Below are 26,223 nucleotides of genomic sequence, written 5' to 3'. Positions count from 1 at the left end.
GTTCTTAAGTCAGCTCTGCAATTATCTCCAGTCGGCTTACTTCTAACTCCCACTTCAGGAATGTGGCTCAACAAGTCAGGTTCACACCTCCAAGCCCCTCTGCACAACCAGGCAAATCCAAGAAGGCTTAAGAGGGCTTCATTTTTGTCTGCAGGGTTTTCTTCTAAGCTGTTGGACACCCACTCTGCAAGTCGGGGGCTGCTCTTTTGATGTCCATACATGCCCAGGAGAGGACATCCTCGTCATGCCTGACACTTGCCTGACAGCACCCATCGGTTGCAAAATATCTCACCTTCAGATAGGTCAAAAGGTGAAAAAAAAAAAAGTGCCTTAGCTCTGAAGAAATACTGTATGACTCATCTTCCACTGATACTGACGTCAAACCCTTAGATTTCTCCACCTTTATGGTTTTCTTCTTCTCTTACTAACTGCCATGGCACATTTCACATAATGCAGGACATATTTTCTGTCACAATTATGCCCACCAGAGAATTCACCTGTATTCCATGTGTACTTAGGGCATGTTTGTACTATTTTTAAAAATCACCATCCATATCCTAATTGTAGCCTCCCTTCTTATCAGCCATTTCAATACTCACTATTGTTATATTTGTCAGACCGGATGGGAGTTACTGGTGTTAAAGAAAAAACAACTCAAGAACTAAGTACAGTAGGGGGCGCCTGGGTGGCTCAGTTGGTTAAGCGACTGCCTTCGGCTCAGGTCATGATCCTGGAGTCCCAGGATCGAGTCCCGCATCGGGCTTCCTGCTCAGCAGGGAGTCTGCTTCTCCCTCTGACCCTCTTCCCTCTCGTGCTTTCTATCTCTCATTCTCTCTCTCTCTCAAATAAATAAATAAAATCTTTAAAAAAAAAAAAAGAACTAAGTACAGTAGAGCAAATAGGTGGTTGACTCATGAAAAATGAGATGATATAACATAATGGGACACACACTCATAGGTTTTCAGAGGAAAACATACTTCTGCTCATTTGTGTAGATCTTTTTCTGCGGTACTCATGAAACTTTTAGTATTTCGTCTTAGTTAGGTGGACTGTTATACTGAAATACCACAGATGGGGGTTTGAACACTATGTCTCACAGTTCTAGAGGCTGGGAAGTCCAAGATCAAGGTGCCAGTGGATTTGCTGCTTGGCTGGCAGACTACCTTACTGCACCTCACGCAGGCTTTCCTCTGTCTCTCGAGGGAGAGAAATCGAGATCTCTGGGGTCTCTTCTCAGCACATTAATCCTATCTGATGAAAGCCCTATTCTTTTGATCTCATTTAATCTTAATTCCTTCTGTAAAGGTCCTAGCTCCAAATTTAGCACTCCAGGGGGTAGGGCTTCAACATAAGTTTTAGGGGCAATAGCGGCACACTCGGTCCGTAACATGGGCTTCTATGTATACGGTTTGTATAAGTACATACACTCAGTCATCTCAATGTAAAATGTTATCTGATGGTTTTCTTTTTAACTTACCTGTATTTATAACTATTTCTACTACTGAACATGGATGACTGTTTGAAAAAAAAACAAAAATCACTTTTTATTTTTAATAAGGTTTTTGTTTTAATTCCAGTATCGTTAACTTACAGTGTTATATTAGTTTCAGGTGCACAATATGTGATTCAACAATTCTACACATTATTCAGTGCTCATCACAAGTGTACTCCTTAATCCCCTACCCACCTCCCCTCTGGTAACCATCAGTTTGTTCTCTGTAGTGAAGTGTCTGTTTTTTAGTTTGTCTTTTTCCTTTGCTCACGTGTTCAAATTCTTAGCATAATACTTCCTACTTCATCCATGTCATTGAAAATGGGAAGATTTCATTCTTTTTTATGGCTGGATAATATTCATGTTTGTGTGTATATCACATCTTCTTTATCCATTCATCTATCGATGGACACTTGGGCTGCTTCCATAACTTGGCTATTTCAAAATAATGCTGCTACAAACATAGAGGTGCATGTATTCCTCTAAATTAGTGTTCTTGTATTCTTTGGATAAATACCCAGTAGTGAAATTACTGGATCATAGGGTATTTCTATTTTTAACTTTTTGAGGAACCTCCATACTATTTTCTACAGAAGTTGCACCAGTCAGCATTCCCACCAACAGTGCACAAGGGCTCCTTTTTCTCTACATCTTCACCAACACTTGTTGTTCCTTGTGTTGTTGATTTTAGTCGTTCTGACAGGTGTGAGGTGATATGTCATTGTAGTTTTGGTTTACATTTCCCTGATGATGAGTGATGTTGACCATCTTTTCATTTATTTATTGGTGATCATGTCTTCTGCCCATTTTTAAATTCGATTATTTATTTTTTGGGTGTTGAGTTATAGAAGTTCTTTATATATTTTGGATACTAACCCTTTATTGGATACGTCATTTGCAAATATCTTCTCCCATTCTGTCGTGTGCCTTTTCGTTTTGTTGACTGTTTCCTTCACTGTGCAGCTTTTCTATTTTGATGTAGCCCAATAAGAGAACCCAGTTTTCAAAGTAGGTTTTAGAAAATTGTTGAGAGGAGCTTTACTCCCCCTTGTTATTCCAATAATTTGAGGGAAATCTAATGTCACTGGGAAGGACCAACCAGGTTTAAATTCAGGCTGGAGCCCATTGCTTCCCAACAGCCCAGCACAGAGACATTCTATTCTCAGAAGCAGAGTGGACCACAATTAGGCAACTCAGAAACAACTTCTCCGAGGCTGTGCAGCATTCAAGTAACACGACTGGTGTTACTTTGTTAGAGCTGGCCTGTCCCATCAGAAGCATCACTCATGTCAGCATTCTGGAATCTTGAGCCTCAAAATTTATTTTACTTTGAATTCAATGTAAGCAACATACCCAAAGTGTAAAGGCTATAAAATGTGGATGTAAGAACTTGTTAGGTTCCTCTCAGCAATAAGGTCCAATAATATCTTGACTCCAAACTTACAAGATTCTTGGATGATTTTGGAATGTTTTACTCTACTACTCATATCTGGGGGGTTCATAAATAGGTACAGAAGACTACTGTCCTTTCCCAAGGCACATTTCATAGGGATGCTGGCCTATTAAAAATGTGGGCCTTAATGGGATAAAAATCTAAGACAGGAGAGCAAGAACACGTTAAGATCCCTACAAAATAAAAATTCTGGACACTCTCCTAAACGTTCCTTGTTTTTCTGACATGCTGGATATATTTTAGCTCTTTCTCTATGATGATGATATTTGGGCGTATGTATGTTAAAACATCTGCATGGTGATGCAAGTAATACCAGCCAACCTTAAATATGTTCGTTATTTTTAAACCTTAGCTATACGCCAAGGCCTAGCATAACACCTAACACAGTAAAGACTCCAAGAAAGTATTTGCTGGAAGAATGAATACAAAACATTCTGACCTGCTTTACACAATTACGGTAATTCAACTTTATAAAATAATACTATATAGCTTTCAATTTTTTGAAAAAGCTAAAACTCAGGTCCCATGGCACATAAAAACAATCTTGGACACATATTACTGTATTTTGGACTTAGTTAACTTTTTATAATTTGATAGATACCTTCCTAGAAAATCACATGTGTGTGGGTGCAATTATACCACTTAAAACCTCATGATATTTCACATTCCTAAGAATATCCAAATAATGTCATGTCTCTTCTCTACTTAATAAGTTTGCCGACTAGAAACCCAGAAACGTATTTTATACTAAAATCCGATTTAAAGTGTGCTCGCCTGCTCCATGTAAAGAAAAAAGAATGGACCACTTTTTGTACTTCCATTTTGATCCTAAAATTTGAGGCTTTCCCACAAGGAAGCATAACAGAATGCTCCAAACCAAGGGGAAGGATGGAGGTACACTGGAGTTCATGTGTTTCCACAAATGACCCCTGGAAGAAAGCTTGGTAACCACAGCCCCAACAGAACCAAAGACAGGTTGCCAGGAGTATTTTAAGGAGTCTGGAGAGTGCACATTTGCTAGGAGGAGGGTAGGACCTATCCTTGGCACTTAGAGTCTGAACAGCTAATAAGAATGAACTTCCAGACACGGTTACGTTTGGCCGGGGACAAGACGGACAACTCATCTAGGGAAACGATGCTAGAGTAACCTGCTGTGCCAAGAAGCGGCAGGACACCAGAGATGGGGAAGGAGGATCAGAAGTCTTCTGTCTGCTTTCCTCTCTAGTCCCGGGCAGAAACTTGCTGCAAAGAGACGGACGGATGTAAGCATCTGCAGTGAAGAAACACAACCACCCCAACCCAGTGATAATCTCTGAGTTACAAAGGGATTCAGCCATAACAGGAGGGGACAAGCCGGAAGAAGAGATGTCTTCTCGAACCTTCTAGGAAGCTTCTCATTAGAGCAGAGTGGATGAGTAACCCGAACCCATGTCTGTCTCACTCCAGAGCACATGGATCCAAGCTCCACCCTCCCAGGCTGCGGGACAGCTTTATGCACCTTGGCAAGGCAGGGCGAACATGGGGAGTGGAAGCAGGACCCAGACCTAGAGAGTGATATGTATGGAATGATGACGGGAGGAGACCGAGCACCAGGCTTCCTGCAGACAATGACACGGTGGGTCCTGAGGTTACTCAAAATTGCCTGCTGGGAAACACAAAATGCTAACTCCTTTTAATAAAATTTCCTTCTGCTGTCTTGTGGTCACCTTGCCAGGGAGTAGTGTCAGCTAACGAGAGGATTATCCCAGGTTTGGGGGTATACATGCAAAGGAATGCATGAGACTAACACATGAGCTCCTGCATGCTAGGGATTCAAAGAACAACAGCAACAACAAAAAAGAGGTCCCTTTATTCAGAGTTCACATCCAAGTGGGGGAGATGGAGGAAGGTTTATGGGTGGAAATGGAGATATCCCCAGGGGTTAAGGGATAAAGAGTGGGGTACTCACTGGGTGGGTAAGAGGGAATCTGAAAAGCATCTGAAAAGCTGGTCACGGAAGGCCTCGGGGGCCAGAGCAGCAAGAGGAGAGGTGAGGAAGTGTGAAGCAGCATGGTGAGTAGAGGGGCCTTTGACGCTGCTCTTAGGAGAGAACAGAGAGGGGGCAGAAGGGTGCCTTTCTGGGGGACCTGTCTAGCCACTTCACCGTGGGCTCCTGCAGAGCCCCAAAGAAGGCCCCTCCTGCAAAGGGTAATAACCAGTTAAATAAAGTGAAAGTATTTTTTATAAAAAAAAACTTTTCGACCAAGTATAATATACACTCAGTAAAGTTACTGTATCATACGTGTGTGTGTCCATGTATTTTCACAAATTGAACACACTCATGTAATTGGCATCTAGTTCAAGAAACAACACACTGGCAGCAGCACCTGGGGTCAGGAGCCCATCCAATTATTGCTCTCCCAGTGGAAGCACTATCCCAACCTGTGGGTTGGTTCTGCCTCTTTGTACACACACCAGAATCCTGTAGCTGCCCCCGGTGCTGTGCTAAGGCTGTGTGATTTATCCATGCTGTTGCATATAGGTAAAACGTGTTCATCCTCAGTACTGCAAGGCGTTCCAGCCTGTGACTCTGACTGACAATTGTCATATGCATTCCACTTTCTGGGGACATGTGGACAGTTTCCAGTCTGGGCTATTACACCCCACTCCGCTGTGCACATTCTAGGCTTTGGTGAACTTTTGTGCACACCCCGGGTAGGTGCGTACCTTGGAGTAAAACTGCTGGGTCAGACCCTTTTTCAAAGTAGTTGTTCCAATTTCCACTCCCATCAGCAGAATATGGAAAGTAAAAATACTCACATGTTCAATGAGAGGGCAGATTCCATAATAGGAAAGAGTTGGCAAAGTCCTCTTACTAGAAAACTTTTATAGGAGCTAATTTTTTAAATGTTCAGACCTCTCAGTATTTGAAAGGAAGCTATTAAGATGAGGATTTTCAGGGTTTAACACAAATCTTAAAAAAAAAATTGAGTAATCTCTCCTCTTTCTTGCCCTTAGGAAGAGAAAAACCTTGTCAGATTATATGAGGGGAGGATTGGAAGCCTTACATTTCAAGATAATTTACCATGATAGAAAGTCTAAGGTCACGTATGAAATGAAATTAATAACATCAGCCAAGCCACACTGATGGTCATGCTAATGGTCAAATGAGATGGCTCTTCCAGAGCCAAGGCTGGCTGCCTGATTTACAGTGCAGAAATAGAATATTTTGGTTTGGGTTAAACCAAAATGAAGGGAAAATGTTAAATGGCTGAGATCTAAATATGTATGTGTTGGAGTCTTTCATAAAGAATTCTCTGTCTTAATTTATCCTTAAAAATCTCAAAGTAGGGGCGCCTGGGTGGCTCAGTCGTTAAGTGTCTGCCTTCAGCTCAGGTCATGATCCCAGAGTGCTGGGATCAAGTCCATGTTGGGCTCCCTGCTCGGCAGACAGCCTGCTTCTCCCTCTCCCACTCCCCCCGCTTGTGTTCCCTCTCACTGTCTCTCTCTGTCAAATAAAAAAATCTTTAAAAAAAAAAAATCTCAAAGTAACAAGAACCAAGCTTATGTATATAAGCCATTATGAAATTGAATATTGATAAAATTCCGCCTGGCTACATGGATGTCAAGAAAGATTCGCATTTAAATTTCTACATGGGACTGTACTGATGAACCAGAGAAAAGCATGCCCCTAAAATAACTCTAAAGTTGTATAATTTATAGCTTACGCTAAAGGAGCCACATGGAAACTGGTATGCAAATGGATATATTAAACAAAATTGCCTAGATTTGTCAACTCTACAACAGTTTAATGTATAGAATAAGGGGTAAAAAGTATTCATTTACATAAAACATATAAAGTTTCCATATTCATATGCTTAATGTTTTTTTCCTCCCAAGTAAAAATCTGGGAAAGGAATTCATCTGAAGAGAGAACAACTCATGTCAGCAAAAAGAATGTGCCTGCATATCTTCAATCCCTTTGCATATGTAAATGGAATTTATAAATTTTATAAAAGGCCACAGAAGTAGTCCCAAAGGCAGTATGGCCATACAAAAGTTCTTCATATACAGTTAGATGTGAAACAAAGAGATTTTATTTTGTCTCTGATCTAGGCACTGCTGTAAGCACACTATATTAACTCATTAGTCCTCATACCAGTCATGGGAGGGTCCTGTAATTACCCGATTTCACCGATGGAGCAACTGGAGCAGAGAAAACTTTTTATACACAGCTAACTTTTGTCCTGGTAAACCTCAGTGAATGCTGGCTACCTCTTTCAGATCATATTTTAACACTTTTAAAGGATGCACAACACTATCTTGCTTCTTTACACTCAGATCAATTTTTAAGGGACCCTATAGACAGATGGCTCTGGCTTTATGTGCCCAACTTTTTCTTCAGAATGTTGCAAGGGACAGGGGTTTTAGAGAATCTAAAGATTCTATGTGTGTAGCAACTGTGCAGAAAGACTGTGCTTTTTTAAGAATAAAAGTAGTTAGGGATACATTCTTGTGGTTATTTTGTTTAGCTGTGTGGAATTCCTTTTCTTAGGTTTGCACAGTGGGTTAAGAATACCTCAACACCAAGCCTCTGACTCCTCCCAACCTGGAATAAACAAAACATCCATTTACATTCATTTTCAAAATCAAGGCTCCGGGGGCACCTGGGTGGCTCAGTCGGTTGGGCGTCTACCTTCAGTTCAGGTCATGATCCAGGGGTCCTGGGATCGAGTCCCGCATTGGACTCCCCTGCTCAGCAGGAAGCCTGCTTCTCCCTCTGACCCTCCCCCTGCTTGTGCTCTCTCTCTCTCTCTGTCAAATAAATAAATAAAATCTTAAAAAAAAAAAAAATCGAGGCTCTGGAAGTGGCGAGGTTCACTTACAAGGGCTAATGTCTTCAGAGTCTTTCCTGAAGCAAGCAGCGCTCCCAGGGCTGCCAAACAGAAGCTCTGCCTCTAAAACTCTGGGCGGTGCCATTTTGGGCTCTAAAAATCTCCTGGCTCCTCTGTGACACCTGTGTGATCAATTGAACCTATAGTACATATGAAAAAGGCCAACCATTTTTTACCTGCCATATTTTCATTAGAAATTCTGAAACTCGGGGCGCCTGGGTGGCTCAGTAGGTTAAGCGTCTGCCTTCAGCTCAGGTCATGATCCCAGGGTTCTGGGATCGAGCCCCACATCGGGCTCCCTGCTCAGTGGGAAGCCTGCTTCTCCCTCTCCCACTCCCCCTGCTTGTGTTCCCTCTCTCACTCTCTCTCTGTCAAATAAATAAATAAAATCTTTAAAAAAAAAAAAAGAAATTCTGAAACTCACATGCAGTTTTGCAAGAAAGGGTTAAAGGGGAAGAAAAAAAGAGGTTGGATTGGAGTGGATTTTTCCATGACTCAGTCATCAAGCAAAGCAGAGTGGCGGTGAAATTGCCGCCCTATGACTAAAGGCCTCCTGGGCTGAACCTGCTCTCAAGACTAAATGCGACATGGGGGTGGTGGGTCAGTCACTTTTACTCACTAGCACACTTGACCCTCCCAAATTATAGTATCCTGTTTTAAAAGCAGGTTCGGAGTTAAGGAATATACTTTTCGGGAGATCACTCTTGAGCATGAAAAATCCCAAAAAGCCAAGAGGCACAACACTGTCCACCTTGAAACCTTTCCAAACCCAGTACCAGGGAAACAGCACGCAAACAGAATCAGACTTGGCGGGGAAGGCTGGGGGAGGGGGGTAGTTCCAAGGACACCACAAGAAATCACCTCAGCTAATGTTGCACTTGTACGTATCAAATGAGTATTTGAAACCCACTTTCATCTCTTCTGTACATTGCCCTTGATGAAAAACAGCTGCAGACTTGGATTATCTACAAGGACAGAAGTGCATTATTTGAAGGTTTGATGATACCAGCACATCTTAATGTAATCAAATCAGAGTTTATAAATATGTCTAGGCAGAATGGAGGGGAAGCCATCACTCTCACACCTCGGGCTGCAGAGGTCCCCCTGAGGGAGATCCATTTCTGGCTGTCACCTGAAGCAAAGGTGGGGGTGGTTTGCTGGAGGCCACGCATCAAAGCAGTAAATTCCGTCGAGACACAACCATGACCAGACTGCTTTCCCTCCTATCTGTGCCCTGACTCCATCCAAACATTCCGTTTAGCTTGGTGGACCTCCTTAAATATTTTATTTCAATCATCCTGGAAACATTAAAAATAAAAAAAGAAGGCACAGCAACAGAAGAGCGAGGCTTACTCATGACTGCAGGACAGCAACTCTCCCTGGCTGAGGGGCAGAAGTTTACAGCCCCTGACCCCTTCATCACACACCTGCCACATTCCATGTGAACACGTCAAACCCTCAAGCCTGCCTGATTAATCACCCTGCCCAAGAATCTATGGAACAAAGTTCACATTACCGGAGAGCAGCATGAAGGGCCCTTCCGAGGTCAGGATGCAAGACCAAACAAAATTAACATGCCTGCCACATCCATCCTCTTGTAATCTGCTTCCAGTTCTGTAATCCCCAAATGTCCAGACTGTACATACCAAGAACATTCCTCTTCGATGTGGACCAAAACGGTTCACATACAGAGAACTCTGAATCTTCCCCACCTCCAAGAAAACCATTAACCATTTCTACACATCAAACTGCAGACACATGCTCAAGTCAAGTCTCTGGGGACCTAGAAGTTTTAATGATTCTATCAAAATGTTTCTTCACACATCATAAAAAGAAAATTTAATTTGACCTAAGAGTAAAGAGTACACATCGTTAACTTTCCAGTGATGTACTAACTCGTTTAGATCATGTAAAGGATACTACAATCTGCACTGCACTAAAGTGTTTCATAATTAGTTCAAGGGAACTGATCTTCCAAACAAAATGAACTGGTAGGATTAGATGCACTTAAAATTATAAGATATATATACTGTATTTTCTATTACCATGGGATTACTTTTCATTTTGATTTCCAAACCTATAGTTTTGGGTATCTCAAGGGAGGTCTCCTACACATTTTACCTAGGAGAGATTCAGAGACGTTGTGTGAGGGACTTGGGATCACATAGCTCATGCCTAGGCTGGGCTGGGCTGAGAGAAGTCATCACACTACTGTTTTCCTCTCATAACTGATATTATTTTTAACACTTTATGCTATAAACCTCCTAATTCTCTCAAATACTTTACCACAAAGGCTTCACCACAAGGTTATTTTATACTATAAATTCCCTCATTCTCTCAAAATTTCACTCAAAAAAAACCCTTCACCACAAAGATTTGCATCATAGATCATGTGACTATTACTGGATTTGTTCAATTCAAAGCATACATTTCTAGACTCCTGACAGAATAGGAAGTTGGACAACCAGGATATTTTATGTTCTGGTCATTTACACTCCTGTTGTCTGGGAAGAATAGTTATAAACCAGAGAAACATACATGATTTAGGAGTAAGGATTAAAAAGAATGGGGACAGCTTTCTTACCTTTTAGAAATTCAACAATTAGGCTCAGTTCTGTGGGTTAAGAGTGTACACACTGATTGTTTAAGAGTGACACAAAAATAGACATTAATCTTAGGAACATAAGGAGTGATTCTTAAATTAAAAATAAGGAAAAAGAATCATTGTGGTTTGCAGGCCAGTAGGATTTGAAGTGGCAAGACTGATTCATCAAACAATAATCAAATGAGTACTCTGTGCACAAAAGAATTCTGCATGTGGTGTTCACTTAATCTTTATACCTGTCTTCTAAGGCTTTCTATGTACGTTACTGGTGATGAAGCTGGGGATCAGTGAAGGGCCTTGTTGAAATCACAGTTACATGACAAAGCTGAGATCAGAAGAAATACACATCTCATTGTAACCATCGAGAAATACACCACCAATACTTAGGAATCTGATAAATGTCAGCATTCCCATCCCGCCTTAAAAGTTAATATTTTGAACTCCCTGTACCATTCTTGTAACATGAAAATGTGAAAGTATTTCAAAGCAAAAAAAGTCAACCTGCTGTTTCCCATTGGCTAGAGCAGGAAAACAGGACACCGTTCTCATGAAAGGGCAAGGAGGTGATGAAGAGAGGGTGTAGTCAAGGCTTGGCAAGGCAAAAGGGCTGTGAGAGGTTTCAGGGGAAGGAGGAGGGGAGAGGACTGTGTGGTAATGATCCAGATGTCAATACAAGTATTGGTTCTTTCTTTCACTGAGTCAACGAATCCCGGTTCAGTATGTCCTCCATGCTGGGTACAACATGAAGTGACTAAGGCAAGAAGCCTGCCCTCCGGGACTCAGTTGGGAAAGAGAAAGAGAGATGGCAACCAGCAATACAATAGCATCGGCTCAGAGCTATGCCACAGACTTCTGTGGGGCACTTCCACCCACCCCTGGGAGAGGGAGGGGATGCTTCCTAGAGGATGTGATGTTTATGCTGGGGTCTCAAAGCATGAAGAGCAGTTTCCCTGGGGAAGGACCACCTAAGCAGAGCATATGTCCAAAAGCATGCAGGTCAGGGAGATCAAGGTGTGCCCTAGAAAAGGAAGGTGGTTCTCTGCCTACAGCCTGAGATGCATGGTGGCATTGGTAGGGGCAGCAGAGAAACGATGCAGGAGAGGTGGATGGGGACCATGATTCTGGGTATGCCGAGGGTGGCCTGCATTCTGTACACTATGAGGAGCCAAAAGGATTTGAGGCAGGGGAGTGACACAGTTCATGATCAGATCACTTGGGTGGCTTTGTGGAAGATGGATTGGAGAGAGCCAGACAGGTGACAAGGAGGTCAGCTGTTATGAACTCCACTCAGAAGGACCTCACAGGCTGAAGGTCCTTGGTGACCCCTAGTCTAGCTTCCCACTGTGTAAGTGACAAACCGAGGTCTGGAAAGGTTAAGTGACTTGCACAAGGTTACCCAGCCCGCAAGTCACAGAGTTGGGACGGGAATGAGGATCTTCTGCGGCTGCTGCAGGATCCCTTCCCCCTGCCTAGACTGCCAAAGAGAATGAGAGCTCTCAAGCCTGGCCTTCCCAGGAGTGGCCACAAGTTTATTCATTGAGAAACACAACAGAAAGGTCAGAGAACAACAATTGGTAAAAAAGTGAAAAATATGTTTTTACATTGGGCTTGGATTCCCACTATCATTATGTACCAGAGCAACACAGCTTAGATATTGAGTAAAACAAACTAACCAGACAAGGGAATTAAGGGAAAGTGCACAGCCACTTCCTAAATCGGCCAAAGTAATCAGACTTGGACTGTTCACACACGTGAAATTCCAAGACATGAGCGAAATCCTTTTTGAGTAGCCTGGATCAATTTTTTTCTTAAGAGCAGAGGATCACTACTTCAGCCGTGTTGTCTAAAAAGAAAGCCAGTTGGCAAGAAAATACTTCATCCATAGAACTACTATTCATGCTGTCAGTACCCAAAGATGCCCAAAGTAACTTCGCATGATTGCCACTGTCACTGAACTGAGATCCAAAGTCAAATGCCCTAGCTCTGGAATTTGAGGACAGGGAAGTGCCTTCTTTTCAGGAAAACTCAAATATCAAGGTGAAGCAAAAATGCTCAAGATCTGAAAAACTAAATAGCCCTCCTATAGCCTACTCAGAATTTCACTCCAAAGAGGGTGCTCTACATGGAGAACTTATTTTCAGAATAAAAACAGATTTTCTGACACCTGCATCTTTCCCAAAGGGCCCTTGAGACTTCCTATCTGCATGTGAAATGGTGGGGTGTCAGAGGATCTTGGGGCTGCTGTCCTCCTCAGGGCTGAGCCCCCATTTTGAGTTCAAGTGCGTAGCAGGCCAAGGAAGAAAGGTAACTGTGTTATCCAACACCCCATTTCATACTGTACATACCAAACCATTAAAAGCAACAGAGCACATTGTGTCTTCGATTGGTTACAGATGGAAGAAAAACAGCCACAGTAATAAATTCACGGAGGTGGAGTGTGTCGTCACACACGGAGCCAGGATGTGTGATCCAGAAGGTGTGTGTGGGGGAGTTAATACCATATGTCGTTTGACTGCCGTGGGCCTGCTCCCATGTCAATAGCAACACGTTCCTCCAAAACAGCTCCGACACCATCCCTGACGCCACGGCGCTCTGCCAAACCAACATGACTCTTACCAGGTACTGAAGTCGCTGGCGCTCAGTCTCGGGGGTAAATTCTGAAGACATGGGGATGATTTCTCCATTTCTGATGATTATGGCCCTGAAATGGTAAAAAATCGTATTATCAGTAGCCAACCCCATAAGTACCTCAATTCTATGACAACTCCACAGCTTGGTTCAGAGCACACATGAGGGGTGCGTGGGTGGCTCAGTCAGCTAAGCATCCGACTCTTGATTCCGGTTCAGGTTGTGATCTCAGGGTTGTGAGATCAAGCCCTGCATCAGGCTCTGAGCAGAGTCTGCTTGAGATTCTCCCTCTCCCCCAACTCGCATGCACTTGTGCTCTCTCTCTCCCTCTCAATAAATAAATAAATAAAATTAAAAAAAAAAGAACACACATGAAATGCCCAAGGGACACCTTTTCCTGCATGGCAACATTCACTGCTACCAACTGTGGATCCCTCACCATATTATAGGTATCTTTACTTTGAGAACATTACAATCTGGTTAGCTTACATTTACTTTTTCTGCTAGCTGGAACCAAACCTTAACAGCCAGCACCAACCATCCTTTGGCACATAATAGATGCTCAATGAATAAATGGATGAATAACTGAACGATGGAAATTGAGGCTTACTCTAGACTAGTGCTCTTCAAAAGAACTTTCTATGACAATGGAAATACGTTAATCTCTGTAATCTAATATGGCAGCCACTAGCCACATGTGGGTAATGAGCATCTAAATTATGGTTAGTGCAGCTGAGAAAGTGAATTTTTTATCTTACTTAATTTTAATTCATTTAAGTTTAAGAAGTCATGAGTGGCTAGTGTTTAATGCAGTAGACAGTACAGCTCCAGATCCCTGTTACTCCAAGTGTCTGTGGGCCAGGAGCACTGACCTCGCCTGGGATCTTATTAGAAATGCAGATTCTCAGGTTCCACCCCAGACTTACTGTATCAGAATCTTCACTGTAATATGATCCCCAGGTGCTTCATAGGCACATTAAAATCTAAGAAGCCTGACTTTGACTCCTGAGTTTCTAGGGTAGTATCCTGGGTCCAGGAAAAGATGTTCTCATCTCATCCTGAAGCTTAGGAAATTCACACACTTCCAAAAATGTATCCAAAACCTACTGCTGCCTCAGGGATTTGAGAGAACAGAGCTCCCCAAAGGAGACATCTAAGGGAGAGGCCACGGTATTGATAACCATGGAGCAATGTTTCCTAGGCCTATTCCAGACGGAGCCTCCTGTTCCTAGATCTTCTTGTTCTGAAGTGGTTCCTAACAGCCACTTTCCAGCTATCAATCGGTGAAGTGGCTTGCAAATTGCATTCTATATGAACCCAACAATTCCCAGGTACCAGGGAGCAGGAGGCCTGGAATCCCACACACTTCTCTGTGAAGAGCCACAAGTACAGGAAGTGCCTTCCATGAGCTCAGCTCTGGATGGATGTGTCACTGACTCTAGGGTCAGCTGCATTCTTTGTGCCAAGAGGCCCCAGGCACCCCACTCTCCCCCCCACAGAGGTGGTCTCCAACTCAGAAGCAATCCCTATAAATGGCTGCAGCTGTCCCAACCTCTCCCCCAACCCCTCACCACCTGTGCCCAGTTGTTGCTGTCATAGGGACCAGTGGGAAGGCAGGTAAGGGAGGGTATGACACCAAACATCACACGGGGCTTTAGAGAATTAACGGTTCTAAAAGAAAACCAGTGGAAGCTATGAAAAAAATGGAAAATTTTAGGGGAGCTGATGGGAAGAAGATGTAATATTCGTATTTTTTTTTATTATGATGCCAAAAATAGGACAAATTAAAGTTTCTTCTTATAAATCCAGAGTCACTTGTAAAAGGCACCCCCCCACCCAAGAAAGGTAATATCCACCATTCACAAATCAGTGTGTTCATTCAAATGGTCTCCATCCTAATTAATGAGCTAGGGCTAACTCCCTGCATAAGGGAATGGGAGTTTTGATAGAGGATGGAGAGACTTGGAGAGCTTGAAAGGAAGCTCTAGGTTAGAGCCTTATTTCAAAGTAGCATGAAGGGCCCTGAGAACCAGGGAGATAAGATCAAAAGTCATTAGGCAATAAATTCCAAAGGCAACCTTCTCTTTCAAAACTTTGCTTACAGCTAGTTTTCACTCTTTTTCTTCCCCTCTTCTACATGGTCCCTGAATTGCAGCTTCTAGGCTCCAACCAGAAAAGTTGGCTCTCTGGGAAGGAAGTAAAAGATACTGAGTTGAAAGGAAGGTAGAGAGGACAGAAGACAGTGTCAGAGACCACAGAGGAGGGTGTGTGGGGAGAAGCCAACACTGAGCCATCAGGCCGTGGAAGCTCCTCTTGTAGAACCTACATTCGAGGTCAGTGACCTTGTTTGCTCTTATATTCCAAATGCTTCACCTGTCACACAGCAGGAACCCCATAACTATTTGTGGAACACGAGAACAAATGAGAGAACTCAGGAGAGGTTTTTTTCCTTGAATTTGAGGCAGGAAGACAGAGGCAGCAGATGCTCACGTGCATGAGTAAAGTAAGGTTGACTTCAGAGCCAAGAGGGGTCTTCACCTAGAAATATACCTGCTCCCTCTGCTATCCTGTTCTGTTCTCTTCCTGACCAGGGTGCGTCCGTCCACCACTCCCCACACAGGCCTTCCCTATATTAGTTATTCCCTCTCTGCACCTCTGGCTCTGCCCACAGGCCCATAGTTCAAACCTATGCTCAAAGCACTTTCAGTTGGGGTGCCTGGGTGGTTCAGTCGGTCAAGCGTTAAGCGTCTGCCTTTGGCTCAGGTCATGGGCCTGGGGTCCCAGGGTCCTGGGATTGAGCCCCTGCTCAGCGGGGAGTCTGCTTCTCCCTCTACCCCTCACCCCCGACTCGTGCACTCTATCTCTCATTCTCTCTCAAATAAAGAAAATTATTTTCAAAAAACCATACTTTCAGTTTACAATCAAACAAAACAACAAAAACTGATACTCTCCTAATCCAAAACCCACCTTTCAGGGCCTGTTTTCTTTTCTCTCCGATTAAGATAATAATCCACATTTAAGGGCTGTACTTCCCTACCTCCCACTGATCCTTTAAACAGAGGTAAATTCATTCTTGCCCCTCTCTCTATCCAACTGCTCTCAGAATCACCCAATGGCCTCTTTGTTGCTTATATCCACTCGATATGACCTCATTCTTAATCTGCTTGGCAGCATTTGACAGTCTCTCCTGATCCTGGCTTCTAGGATACACCTCCTCCTGGATTCCCTATGTCCCTGGAGGCCCCCTTCTCAGACTCCTCTACGTCTCCTCTGGTATTATGGGCTACCATTTTGTCTCTCTACTCCTCTTCTTGGGCAATCTCATTTCCTAACTCCCTAACCCCCAAGATTAGGTTTAACAGCCTCTCCCACATGCTCTCTGAGCCGGGTACTTCTAATACAGAGCACATCACATTTTGTTACTGATGACTTAACAAGCTGGCCTGTGAGCTCCTAAGGCAAGAACCATGGCCGTCTTACTCAACACTGTAGCCTCGCTACTGTACACAGGGCCAAGCTATGATAAGCAGGACTGGGTACTTAACTTCCAGGGTCCAGTGCAAAATAAAAATGCAGGGCCTCTTGTTTAAAAATTAATGAGAGGGGCGCCTGGGTGACTCAGTCGTTAAGCGTCTGTCTTCGGCTCAGGTCACGATCCCAGGGTCCTGGGATCGAGCCCCACACTGGGCTCCCTGCTCCGCAGGAAGCCTGCCTCTCCCTCTCCCACACCCCCTGCTTGTGTTCCCTCTCTCGCTGTGTCTCTCTCTGTCAAATCAATAAAATCTTAAATAAATAAATAAATAAATAAATAAATAAATAAATAAATAAATAAAAATAAAAATTAATGAGAATTTTAAAATGGTGACAACAGAGCATTAAACCCAATGTGGGGCCCTCCCTAGAGTGAGGCCTGTGTGAACCACAGGTCGCACATCCGTGAAGCTGGCCCAGACCGACACCCTTAACATTCACCAAACGAGGAAATGGCTTCAACAACCGCATGCGCCATGACTCCGAATATCCTTGGCAGCCCTGTATCTCTGCTGTGCTCCAGCCTGGAGCAGACAACCGCCAACAGGTATCTCCACTTGAGTAATCACCATCATCTCATCTCAAACATTCAGCATGTTTCAGACTTAACTGGTAATCCTACCCCATCCCACCCGCAGATCTGTCCTTCAGCGTTCTCCATCTCAGGAAAAGCACTCCTTCCCACCTAGTCGCCTATCCCACACCAGGGAGCACTCTCAGACTGCTCCCGTTCCTCACCTTACCATCCCAACAGGCACCACACCAGGTAGATTTCACCTCCTGTCCTTGACTCCCACCATTAGTGCCTTGGCTCCAGGCCCTATCAGAGTTTGTCCACATGACTCAGGAACTCTCTCTGCTCCCACTTCTGCCCTCCTCTGACCCCGGACATGGTCACCACGGTGATTTTAAAGCATGATTCTCACCGTCATATCCCCTCCTGTAAAGCTCCCTCATGGCTCCCCAGCACTTCTAAAATCATTATCTGCATTTTGCCTGTTTAAGCCTCACTCTTGTTATTTCTTACACATCTACCTCACCCTTCCTCTGGACAAGTTATTCCTCTTGAGAGTCCATCAACCCTGGAGAATGCCTTCTCTTGCCCTCCTGCTTTACCTCCAAGGCCCCTTCTCTGTGCTACCATGGTGTTGTACGCCACAGCCCTTACCAATCCTCACCACGACAGCTGCTCCCGTGGCTTCTCTAACTACCTGAGCCCATTTTCTGGCCAGAGCCTGAGTCCTTGTCTCTGAATCTCCAGCACACAATGCCTGGCCTGTGACAAGACACACAGTGACTGCTGATGGATAAATGACTATGTGGATAAAGAATGAGTGAGCTACACTTGGGTGGATCAACAGATGTATCCAGAGCGGAGGCCTTGAATAAAATTTCTCCTAGTAACAGCATTATTGTCTGTAATTGTCTAACTGTATACAGTCTGGACCTTTAAACATCCATATGCCTTTTCATTGGTTTTACAAAAAGACAATGCACGTAAAAGGATGTCATTCTGGCTAGGTCATTACCAAAAAAGTGACTTGAGAGATAAGGGCAAACGAGGCAGAACCCTTGGCCTTAGTGAGCAAGAGAGAGGGAACACAGCCACTATACTCTGTTTTTGTAAATTTCAAATTCACATACAGTGAGGTATCAGCCTTCAATTCCAATATTCACTGCTGGGCTAACCTTAGCTAATTACTTTCTTAAATCTTTATATCAAATCCATCCATGTACAGAACATTCTTCATTTCTGTTTGAACTACCAAGTTCTCCCTTTATGAGACACCCATGGATTAAAGATGACAGCATGTTTGGCAGTCAGACTTTCCAGTCCCTAAATCATGATGCCTTTTCCTATGTGCTTCCTGGCTTCCTTTTGATCTTTTGCTCTTTCATTCCTCTGATCTTGGGATCAATTGTGTCAGAGTGCTGGTCTCCAATCTGGAGCAGGGCAGTGAGAGGGAATGGGTTTCAAAGGGAATAGTGTGTGTGTGTGAAGGCTGACAAATCTCGCACTAAACAACCAATAAACTAGAGAAATGCTTTAAAGCTACATTCTGTTATCATAGGATTCTTGGATACTTCATTTCTTCTACTTCATTATTTTATGAGCTGTTTTTCCTAAGGAAAACTATTTAAAACAAAACCAAAAAAAGCTGTGGCAGCAGTAAGAATCAAGGAGAATTAGGCATATGCCTTGACCTTTCTTCTGGGCCCTCAGATCTGGACCTATAGATAGGACTATGGTCAGATTTTGGATGACATCCCATTTCCTTACTCAGAGATTGGCCAAAGATTAAGTGAAGAGGTTCCTAGGGTTGGGGTAATTTAATCAACAGGCAACCACTTCCTACCTGGTATCTTTTACCATACAGAGGGTGGTTCCTAAGTGTATTCCCCAAAGTTAAGGCTAGCCTTTCATGCACAGAGACTGAAACTGAAATTTACACACTTTCATTTCCTGTCCAGCATAAGAGATGGAGCCCTATTTGTAACATGGTGAAAGGTAAGGTCTAATTTGTTCTTCTTCTTCTTTTTTTTTTTTTTTTTAAGATTTTATTTATTTATTTGACAGAGAGAGACAACGAGAGCAGGAACACAAGCAGGGGGAGTGGGAGAGGGAGAAGCAGGCTTCCCGCTGAGCAGGGAGCCCGATGTGGCATTCGATCCCAGGAGCCTGGGACCATGACCTGAGCCGAAGGCAGACGCTTCACAACTGAGCCACCCAGGCGCCAAGGTCTAATGTGTTCTTAGCAGTCAACTGCAAGGATGGGAGAAGAGAAGGTAAAGCAAAGACATTAAGAGTTTTTTAAATGTTCTCCCACCCCCCCCAAACACTAGCCGCATGAGAGGATAAAAGCAATTTATTGCTAATTGATGAGAATTTTGAGTTCAGAGAACAATTTCTTGAAAACCTGGCTATTTCTATCCTCTAATGTCACAATTTGGAGTCAAAAGGACCAACATTTTGTTCCCCAAGTTAGTCAAATCATTAACTGGTCAAGAGAAAAATAAGGGGTCAAATGAGATGCTCATTTCAAATATTCACTCGATTTTACAACTTCTGTTAAGGGGATCACACCAACTCCTGTGAAATCCCACCTCAGAGAAGTATTGACACTCTCCAAGAGGCATCTGACAAACAAGCAAAGGGAAAAAAAAAATGGGTAAAAGATATGATTAGGCAACTGACAGAAGGGAAAATGCAAATGTTCAATAAACACATGAAAATCTCACTAGTCCAGGAAAATGCAAATTAAAGTAAAAATAACATATAACTTTTGCTCATCAGATTGGCAAACGTTTGTTGAAAAAATTAACAAACGGGCAGTAGTTCTTATAGGGTGAGAGGAAAAAGCCATAATTAATGGGAATGTAAACAGTTATACCTTTTAAATCTATTATAATGACAGGTCAGTCATCCTACTTTAGGGACTATATCCTAGAAAAATAGAAGACTCAGTACATAGGATATACAGATAAGAATTCATCCTTGACATTATTTGTCACAGCAAAGACTGAAACAATGTCTAGCAATGTCTATCAAAAGGGGAAATACTGAATGGGTTGGTGTGTAATCCGTAAGATATTACTATACAGGCATTAAGAACAAAAAAAGAATTAAGTATGTCTGGTGACCTGGAGGTATCCATGATATAATGTTAAGTGAGAAAAGCAAGTTTCATAGTATGTGGCATAATCCCATTTCTGTAAAAACAGAAACTATCCACAGATACCCCATATATGAGGATTCTGATCCCGGCCAAAACCCGGTGTGCTCCTTCGGGAGCCACCCCCCCCAGCCCAACGGCAGTTACAAAGGCGGCACCAGGCAGGCCCCTCCAAGGAAGCCGCCCTCCCCACCAGACTGGGTGCCCAGCCCATGTACTGTAGTCTCGGCAGGGAGCCCCCAGCAGGGAGCGGCAAATAAGGGCTCTGCGCACCCCCCTTCTCCAGCAGCCTCATTTATGCGCAAATCTGCCTTCCCAGCCCCAGCAGCTCCGCAGCTCTGTGGGAATCCTGGCTCCAGCACTTTTCTCCATTCTCACTCATACTTTTCCACTTAGATTCCTTCCCCTTCTTCCCCCTCCCCCCACCATACCACCCCCTGGTTTAAAAGGCTGAGGCCTTTTGTCCAGAGCTCCTCAGCAGTGAGAAGATACCCTGTGGTCTGCTTCCCGTTCCAACTGACCCTCGCCTGCCCAGGTGCCCTTCAGGGGGGAAAATGGAACACAGGGGAGCTGGGACTTTTCTTTTTCTTTGCCTCTTGCCTGCAGGATCACAGGAAGTAAATAAAGCTTGACTGCTACCTTCAGTTTGGCTCATTGCCTTCACTGGACCACCATGACACCTGGCTTTTTTTTTTATCCTTGACAGGATAAATATGTTTGATTGAGCAGGGAGAAAGGTATGGAAGTGGGAGTTAATTTTTCTTCCCATATCTTTTTGTTATTTGACTGCTACCAGGAATGTATGTTCCTTTTGATTGCCCAGATTTGGCCAGATATTCCTAGAAGACCTAAAGTCCTACAAAGTGCAGGTTCATCTTTGTTCCTCTACCAATCTTTGTAAATCCTGTATGCCCCAAGCACTAGTCCACAGAACTTTACCCAGTGGCCCAATCACACGTCAGAGGTCGTCAGAGGTCAGATGCGATAGCAGAGGGATCCCCCCGCAGCTGTGTCAGAAGCCACTAACTGAGAAACCAGTGGCTGGATTTTGTTATAAAAATACAAACTGGTTAAGCCCCAAAATGTCTTTGTTGTAAGACATTTTACAATGTCATTTAAAAATGACATTGTTTTAAGAAGAAGATGACATTTGGAGAATCACAGGGCAAATGTAGGAAAACTTTTGTCAGTGCTCCTTTTCTATAACCCTCAGGAAGCCTAGAAGCACTGGCTCCACCAGGCACATGCCTAGGCAGATGACCTCTCAGCCCTTCCGCCTCCTCAAGGTAAATCCTTTGGCCTCAAAACCAAACAAAATCCCCAAATTCACAGTTACGTAACTTTGCAAATAGATGCCATACAGACATGGTATGAGGACAACTAATAAGTATATAATTGTCCACCTCAATAGAAGGCTTTCTCCAAGTGGCACAAAGAGTGGGAAAAATGGATATACACATATAGATTTATATTTATAAATACAGACTTTATATATACATACCCACATGTAAGTACACATACATGTACACACACACACACACACCCCTCCAAGTTTAACACTGGTACACTCTGCAGAGCAGAAATGGAAAAGAAATACAAAATTGCCAAGCTGCTGCGCTTAAAAAGCAGGTAATGGTGTCCAGCAGTCCAGCTTCCATGGAATGAGAGATATGAAAAGTCTTCTAAGCAAAACAAAAGTGAGGGATCAAGCTCACTCCTGAAGTCAGAACTGAAACTAAGGTGCTTCATTTTGCTATCCCTTGATTTCTTCTTCTGTCTGAGGCATGGGAACAGCCGGCCAGCAAAGAAAGTGCTTTGAGGCTCACGTTTGAAAGAGTCCCACACAGAACTTCATTCCAATCTCTCATTTAGAGGTCAGCCAGCCCGGCAGCATGGAACCCACCCATGCGTGTCATTATGTGTGAACGTATGACGCACGAATACACAGGAGGAAGGTTTTGCACTATCAACCCTCTCTGGGTTGTGGTCAGTTCTGACAGTTTACCCAGGAGGTGATACTGTGAAAGAAACACTGCAGGGCAATGGCTAATTGCTGAACCCTCCCCCAGCTCCAAAAGTCCATGACATAGGGGGGATGCATGTATGTGCGCATTATCCATGGTGTCGAGGCCACACGGTATGGCAGAAATGGAACTGCCCTGGGAATCAGAATCTGTAGGTGCCAGCCCCACCTCATGCCCGTCTTTGGCCCTGGGCTTTGGTGCTCTTGCCTAGAAAAAGGAGAGATGCGACCAGATCGTTTCCCAGGCATCTTTCAAGTCTGAATTTAAACGATTCTGAAAATAAGCCTCAGGTATGTCGGGTAGAGAAATAGGGACAAACTGGTACAGTGACTGCTTTTCTTCTCAGGAGGTGGCAACTGCCACAATTTAGATTCTAACAAATATAAACCAATACCGAAGTGCGAGGATGGGAGAAGTCACCCTTAGTGCATCTCTTAAATCATAAGGGACAAGGAGCCCATTATCGAGCAAGCCCCCCAATGTAATTTCACTGTTGTCACCAGTCCCCTTGGAACGCAGAGCTGCAAACAAAAGGCATCTTCCACACTGTTAAGAGTATTCATGGGATGCCCTGATTCCATTACACACTTTTTCAGCTGAAAGTGATTGGAAACGCAACATTAAACTGCACATTTCCAGAATGGAGGAGAAAATCTGATACAAGGTGACAAAGAGAAACCATTCGGAAAACCCTTTTTGACAATGTATATCAATTCCAAAGTACAGGGAGGAGGCATCCATTTTGTCAAAAAGCATCAGACCTTGTGAGTCCTGTTGGGATGCAGCAGAAGCGTCTGTCTCCTTCAAAGATATTAGAAATGTGTCGACGGAAAAGAAAGCAGGGCAGCTGATGGAACAAGCGGGGTTACCACCGTCAGAGGACAGCCAGGCTGTCCAGGCTAATTAGAGGTACCAGAAAATAGCTGAAGGGAAAAAAATAATCCCACAAGCCTGGAATTAGTTTGGGTGGTTTCTAGTCATTCCATTTTCAGAATGGATACTGAAGAAAAAGTTTGCAAATACGACGATTCACTTAACAGAGCCTCAAGCACACAGTTAAGTTTCCCAGCAAAAATATTCACACACACACACACACACACACACACACAAATCCGGAGGGAAAAAATACCAATCTTTAAGTAGCAGCACAAATAAGTGACCATTTGTACAGCCATAACTGAATCGGATGTTCCTTGTTTTTCTCACAACCAGCCCAGTCTGTATTCATACCACTCAGAATAATTTCTCAATGTCATAATTCTGCCACTTTCTACAAACATCTTGCTTTACCAGCAACATTCATGAAACCCAATGCACCGGCACAACATTTCCCAAAGTAATAAAAGCCTCACAGTCATTAAAGAAAATTTTTGAGGTGATTCTTTCTTAAAAAAAAAAAAAAATGACAAGGGGTCCATCTACAAATGAACAGTGGGGTTATTTGTTCTACTTAAAAAAAAAAACTATAATCCACATTTCATAAAGTTCATCCAATTAAAGTGTGCTATTCAGTGGTTTTTAGTAAATTCACAAGGTTGTTCAACCATCACAACTATATAATTCCAGAACATTTTCATCACATCAGAAAGAACTCCTCACCCTACCAGTATCCATTAGCAGTCATTCCCCCTGCCCCTATCTCCCCTCAGCCCCTGGCAACCACTGATCTCAGCTTCTATGGATTTGCCTATTCTGTCTGGATAGATCATATAAATGAGATCATATAATATATGGCCTTTTGTGCCCAATTTCTTTCACTTAACATAATGTTTACAAGGCTCATCCTTGTTGTAGCATGCATCAGTACTTTATTCCTTTTTATGGCTAAATGAATAGTCCACTGTAGAGACAGACCACATTTTGTTTATCCATGTTCATCAGGTGATGGACATTTGGGTGGTTTCCACTCTGGCTATGGTGTTTAGCACTGCTACGAACGTTCATTTACAAGTTTTTGTGTGATTATGCTTTTAATTCTCTTGGCTATACGCCTAGGAGTGGAATTGCTGAGTCACATGGTAACTCTGTTTAAATTTTTTGAGGAAGTGCCAATTGGTTTTCCAAAGTGGCTGCACCATTTTCCATTGCCACTGGTGGGTTTTAAAATTTTCTCTTCAAGTACCACAGAGTTTAAACTAAATTTCTGAAAATCCCACAGTCATTTCTCATTTTACAGTTTTAAAAGCGCTTCGCTGGAAAGTTTTGCCTGTATGCTTAGATTTCAGTGCACACATTGAACACTTAAAGGTTCATTTTCCATTTGCATCAGAGGGTATAGATCTGGTTCTTCTCAAGTGCAGGGTCAATACCTATAATCCACAGCAACTCACAGCCCCCCAGCACAGATGCATACACACTTCTCAAGCCCCAAAATGAGCACATTTTTCTCTCCATAGCAAGTAGCTAGACTGGGTGAGGCCACCGAAGGCATTTATTTTTTTTCTCTACTGTAGTCATTTTGGGAGTAGAATGGATCCCCCTTCCTTTTTAAAAAATAAATGATGACTACAATAGCTCAGTGTTTGTGTGCCAAGGCAGGTAGGACATGCAGAGTCTAGGAAGCAAATTCTTCTTTACTAATGCTCTGCATTAGTCACATGCAGGTTAGAGTTGTGTCCAATTCTGACCTCTTCACTTTAAAAAGGCAATGCAATGGAGTAAATGAACAGAATCCCAAGAAGAGAAATAAAAACAACTCAAGGGGGGTGGAAAGTAGATGCTTTGAAGGAAATTAAAGCAACTGTGGTATTTCAGCCTGAAGGAAAGAATGAGGAATGATTTGATCATACTCTCCTTCACGCAATTTGAAATGGTTTTATTCAAAGAATGGTGGGTGACCAGTTCTTCACGCTCAGAACAAAACAAACAAGAGGAAATTCTATTTAAATCAAATCAGTAGGATTCTATGGTTGGAAAAAGGAAAAGAGTTTTCAGATCTTTACATTATGCATTGGTCAAAGCCCTTAAGTTTCCACCCCTGGAATTCAAAAGGACATTGGGGGAGCTTTGCCTATATTCGCCTGCCAAGAGTCTTGACGCATCCTTCACTGTTTTTCTTTATGGTGCTATAAATCAAGAACTACATCTGCTCTGTAAGGGCAAAGTCAGATCCATGAACAATTCATTCTAGAATGTGTAATGTATTGAGAAGGTCTTGCAACTTACACTGTGTAAGTAAACAGGGCATCCTTGTTGCCATAGCCCCTGTTCAAAATTAAGCTGCATGACTTCACCTTGCAGGGCAGGTAGGCTTGCTTGCAGCCCGTGGTTAGGACAGAGGCTAGATGCCTTCCCTGTAAGGCCTCTTTGGTTCTACCTGCTCATAGTTGCCCCATGCCAGTTCCTTATACACCAAAGGCTTGGGAAGCCCAGCTCTCATTCACTGAACATAACCATCAGTTAGGTTTGGGGAGCCAGTAGAAGTGGAGTGGAAAGTAACCAGGGCTTAGAGTTCAAAGTCTAGTTCAAGCTATGAACTAGCTACACTGGGAAAATGAGCCACTCTGTGACTTATTCTCCCCATTTGAAAAATGGGGCAATACCACTTTCTTCAGATTAGATGAATTTATGTGCAAGAGACTTTATGTATATTTTTGGTTTTTTAGGTTTTTTTTGTTTGGTAAGTATAATTTATTAATGATGCTGATTGAATCATTAAAGGAAATTTGCATATCCCAAGTCAAACTGAAACAGTTACTTGGAACTATGTTATTTTGTACAATAACTGTCCATAGTTGTGACCCTAAGGAACTGTATAAATGAAAAAATGAATTGTACTTAGGTGGCCTCCCATAGGCTTTAATGATAAAATGGTGTGCTGATTTCCTATTGTCATTTCCAGACATGTGTTCAGATCCCTCCAGAATTCCACAGAAAATAAGGCAGATTGATAGGGTAGTACTGGAACATTCCTGCTTCTCTTAATCACTAGCTTTAAAACCC

General features: G+C 43.1%; 1 protein-coding gene across 2 annotated transcripts in view; it reads right to left on the bottom strand.

Annotated features, from left to right (window-relative positions):
- Positions 1–26,223, bottom strand: part of PPM1H (protein phosphatase, Mg2+/Mn2+ dependent 1H) — a 238,370-nt gene that overhangs the window by 66,839 nt on the left and 145,308 nt on the right. For both annotated transcript variants that reach the window (XM_073900727.1, XM_025883158.2), the window contains exon 5: positions 13,041–13,125. In XM_073900727.1, the coding sequence (XP_073756828.1) occupies positions 13,041–13,125 (85 nt within the window). The remainder of the gene's footprint in view (positions 1–13,040; positions 13,126–26,223) is intronic.

This window comes from Callorhinus ursinus, unplaced genomic scaffold, assembly GCF_003265705.2.
Source record: "Callorhinus ursinus isolate GAN/ISIS: 27379988/994484 unplaced genomic scaffold, GSC_fseal_2.0 scaffold14, whole genome shotgun sequence".
Lineage (NCBI taxonomy): Eukaryota > Metazoa > Chordata > Mammalia > Carnivora > Otariidae > Callorhinus > Callorhinus ursinus.
The sequence above is the reverse complement of the archived record's forward strand: the minus strand, read 5'-3'. Positions and strand labels throughout refer to the sequence as shown.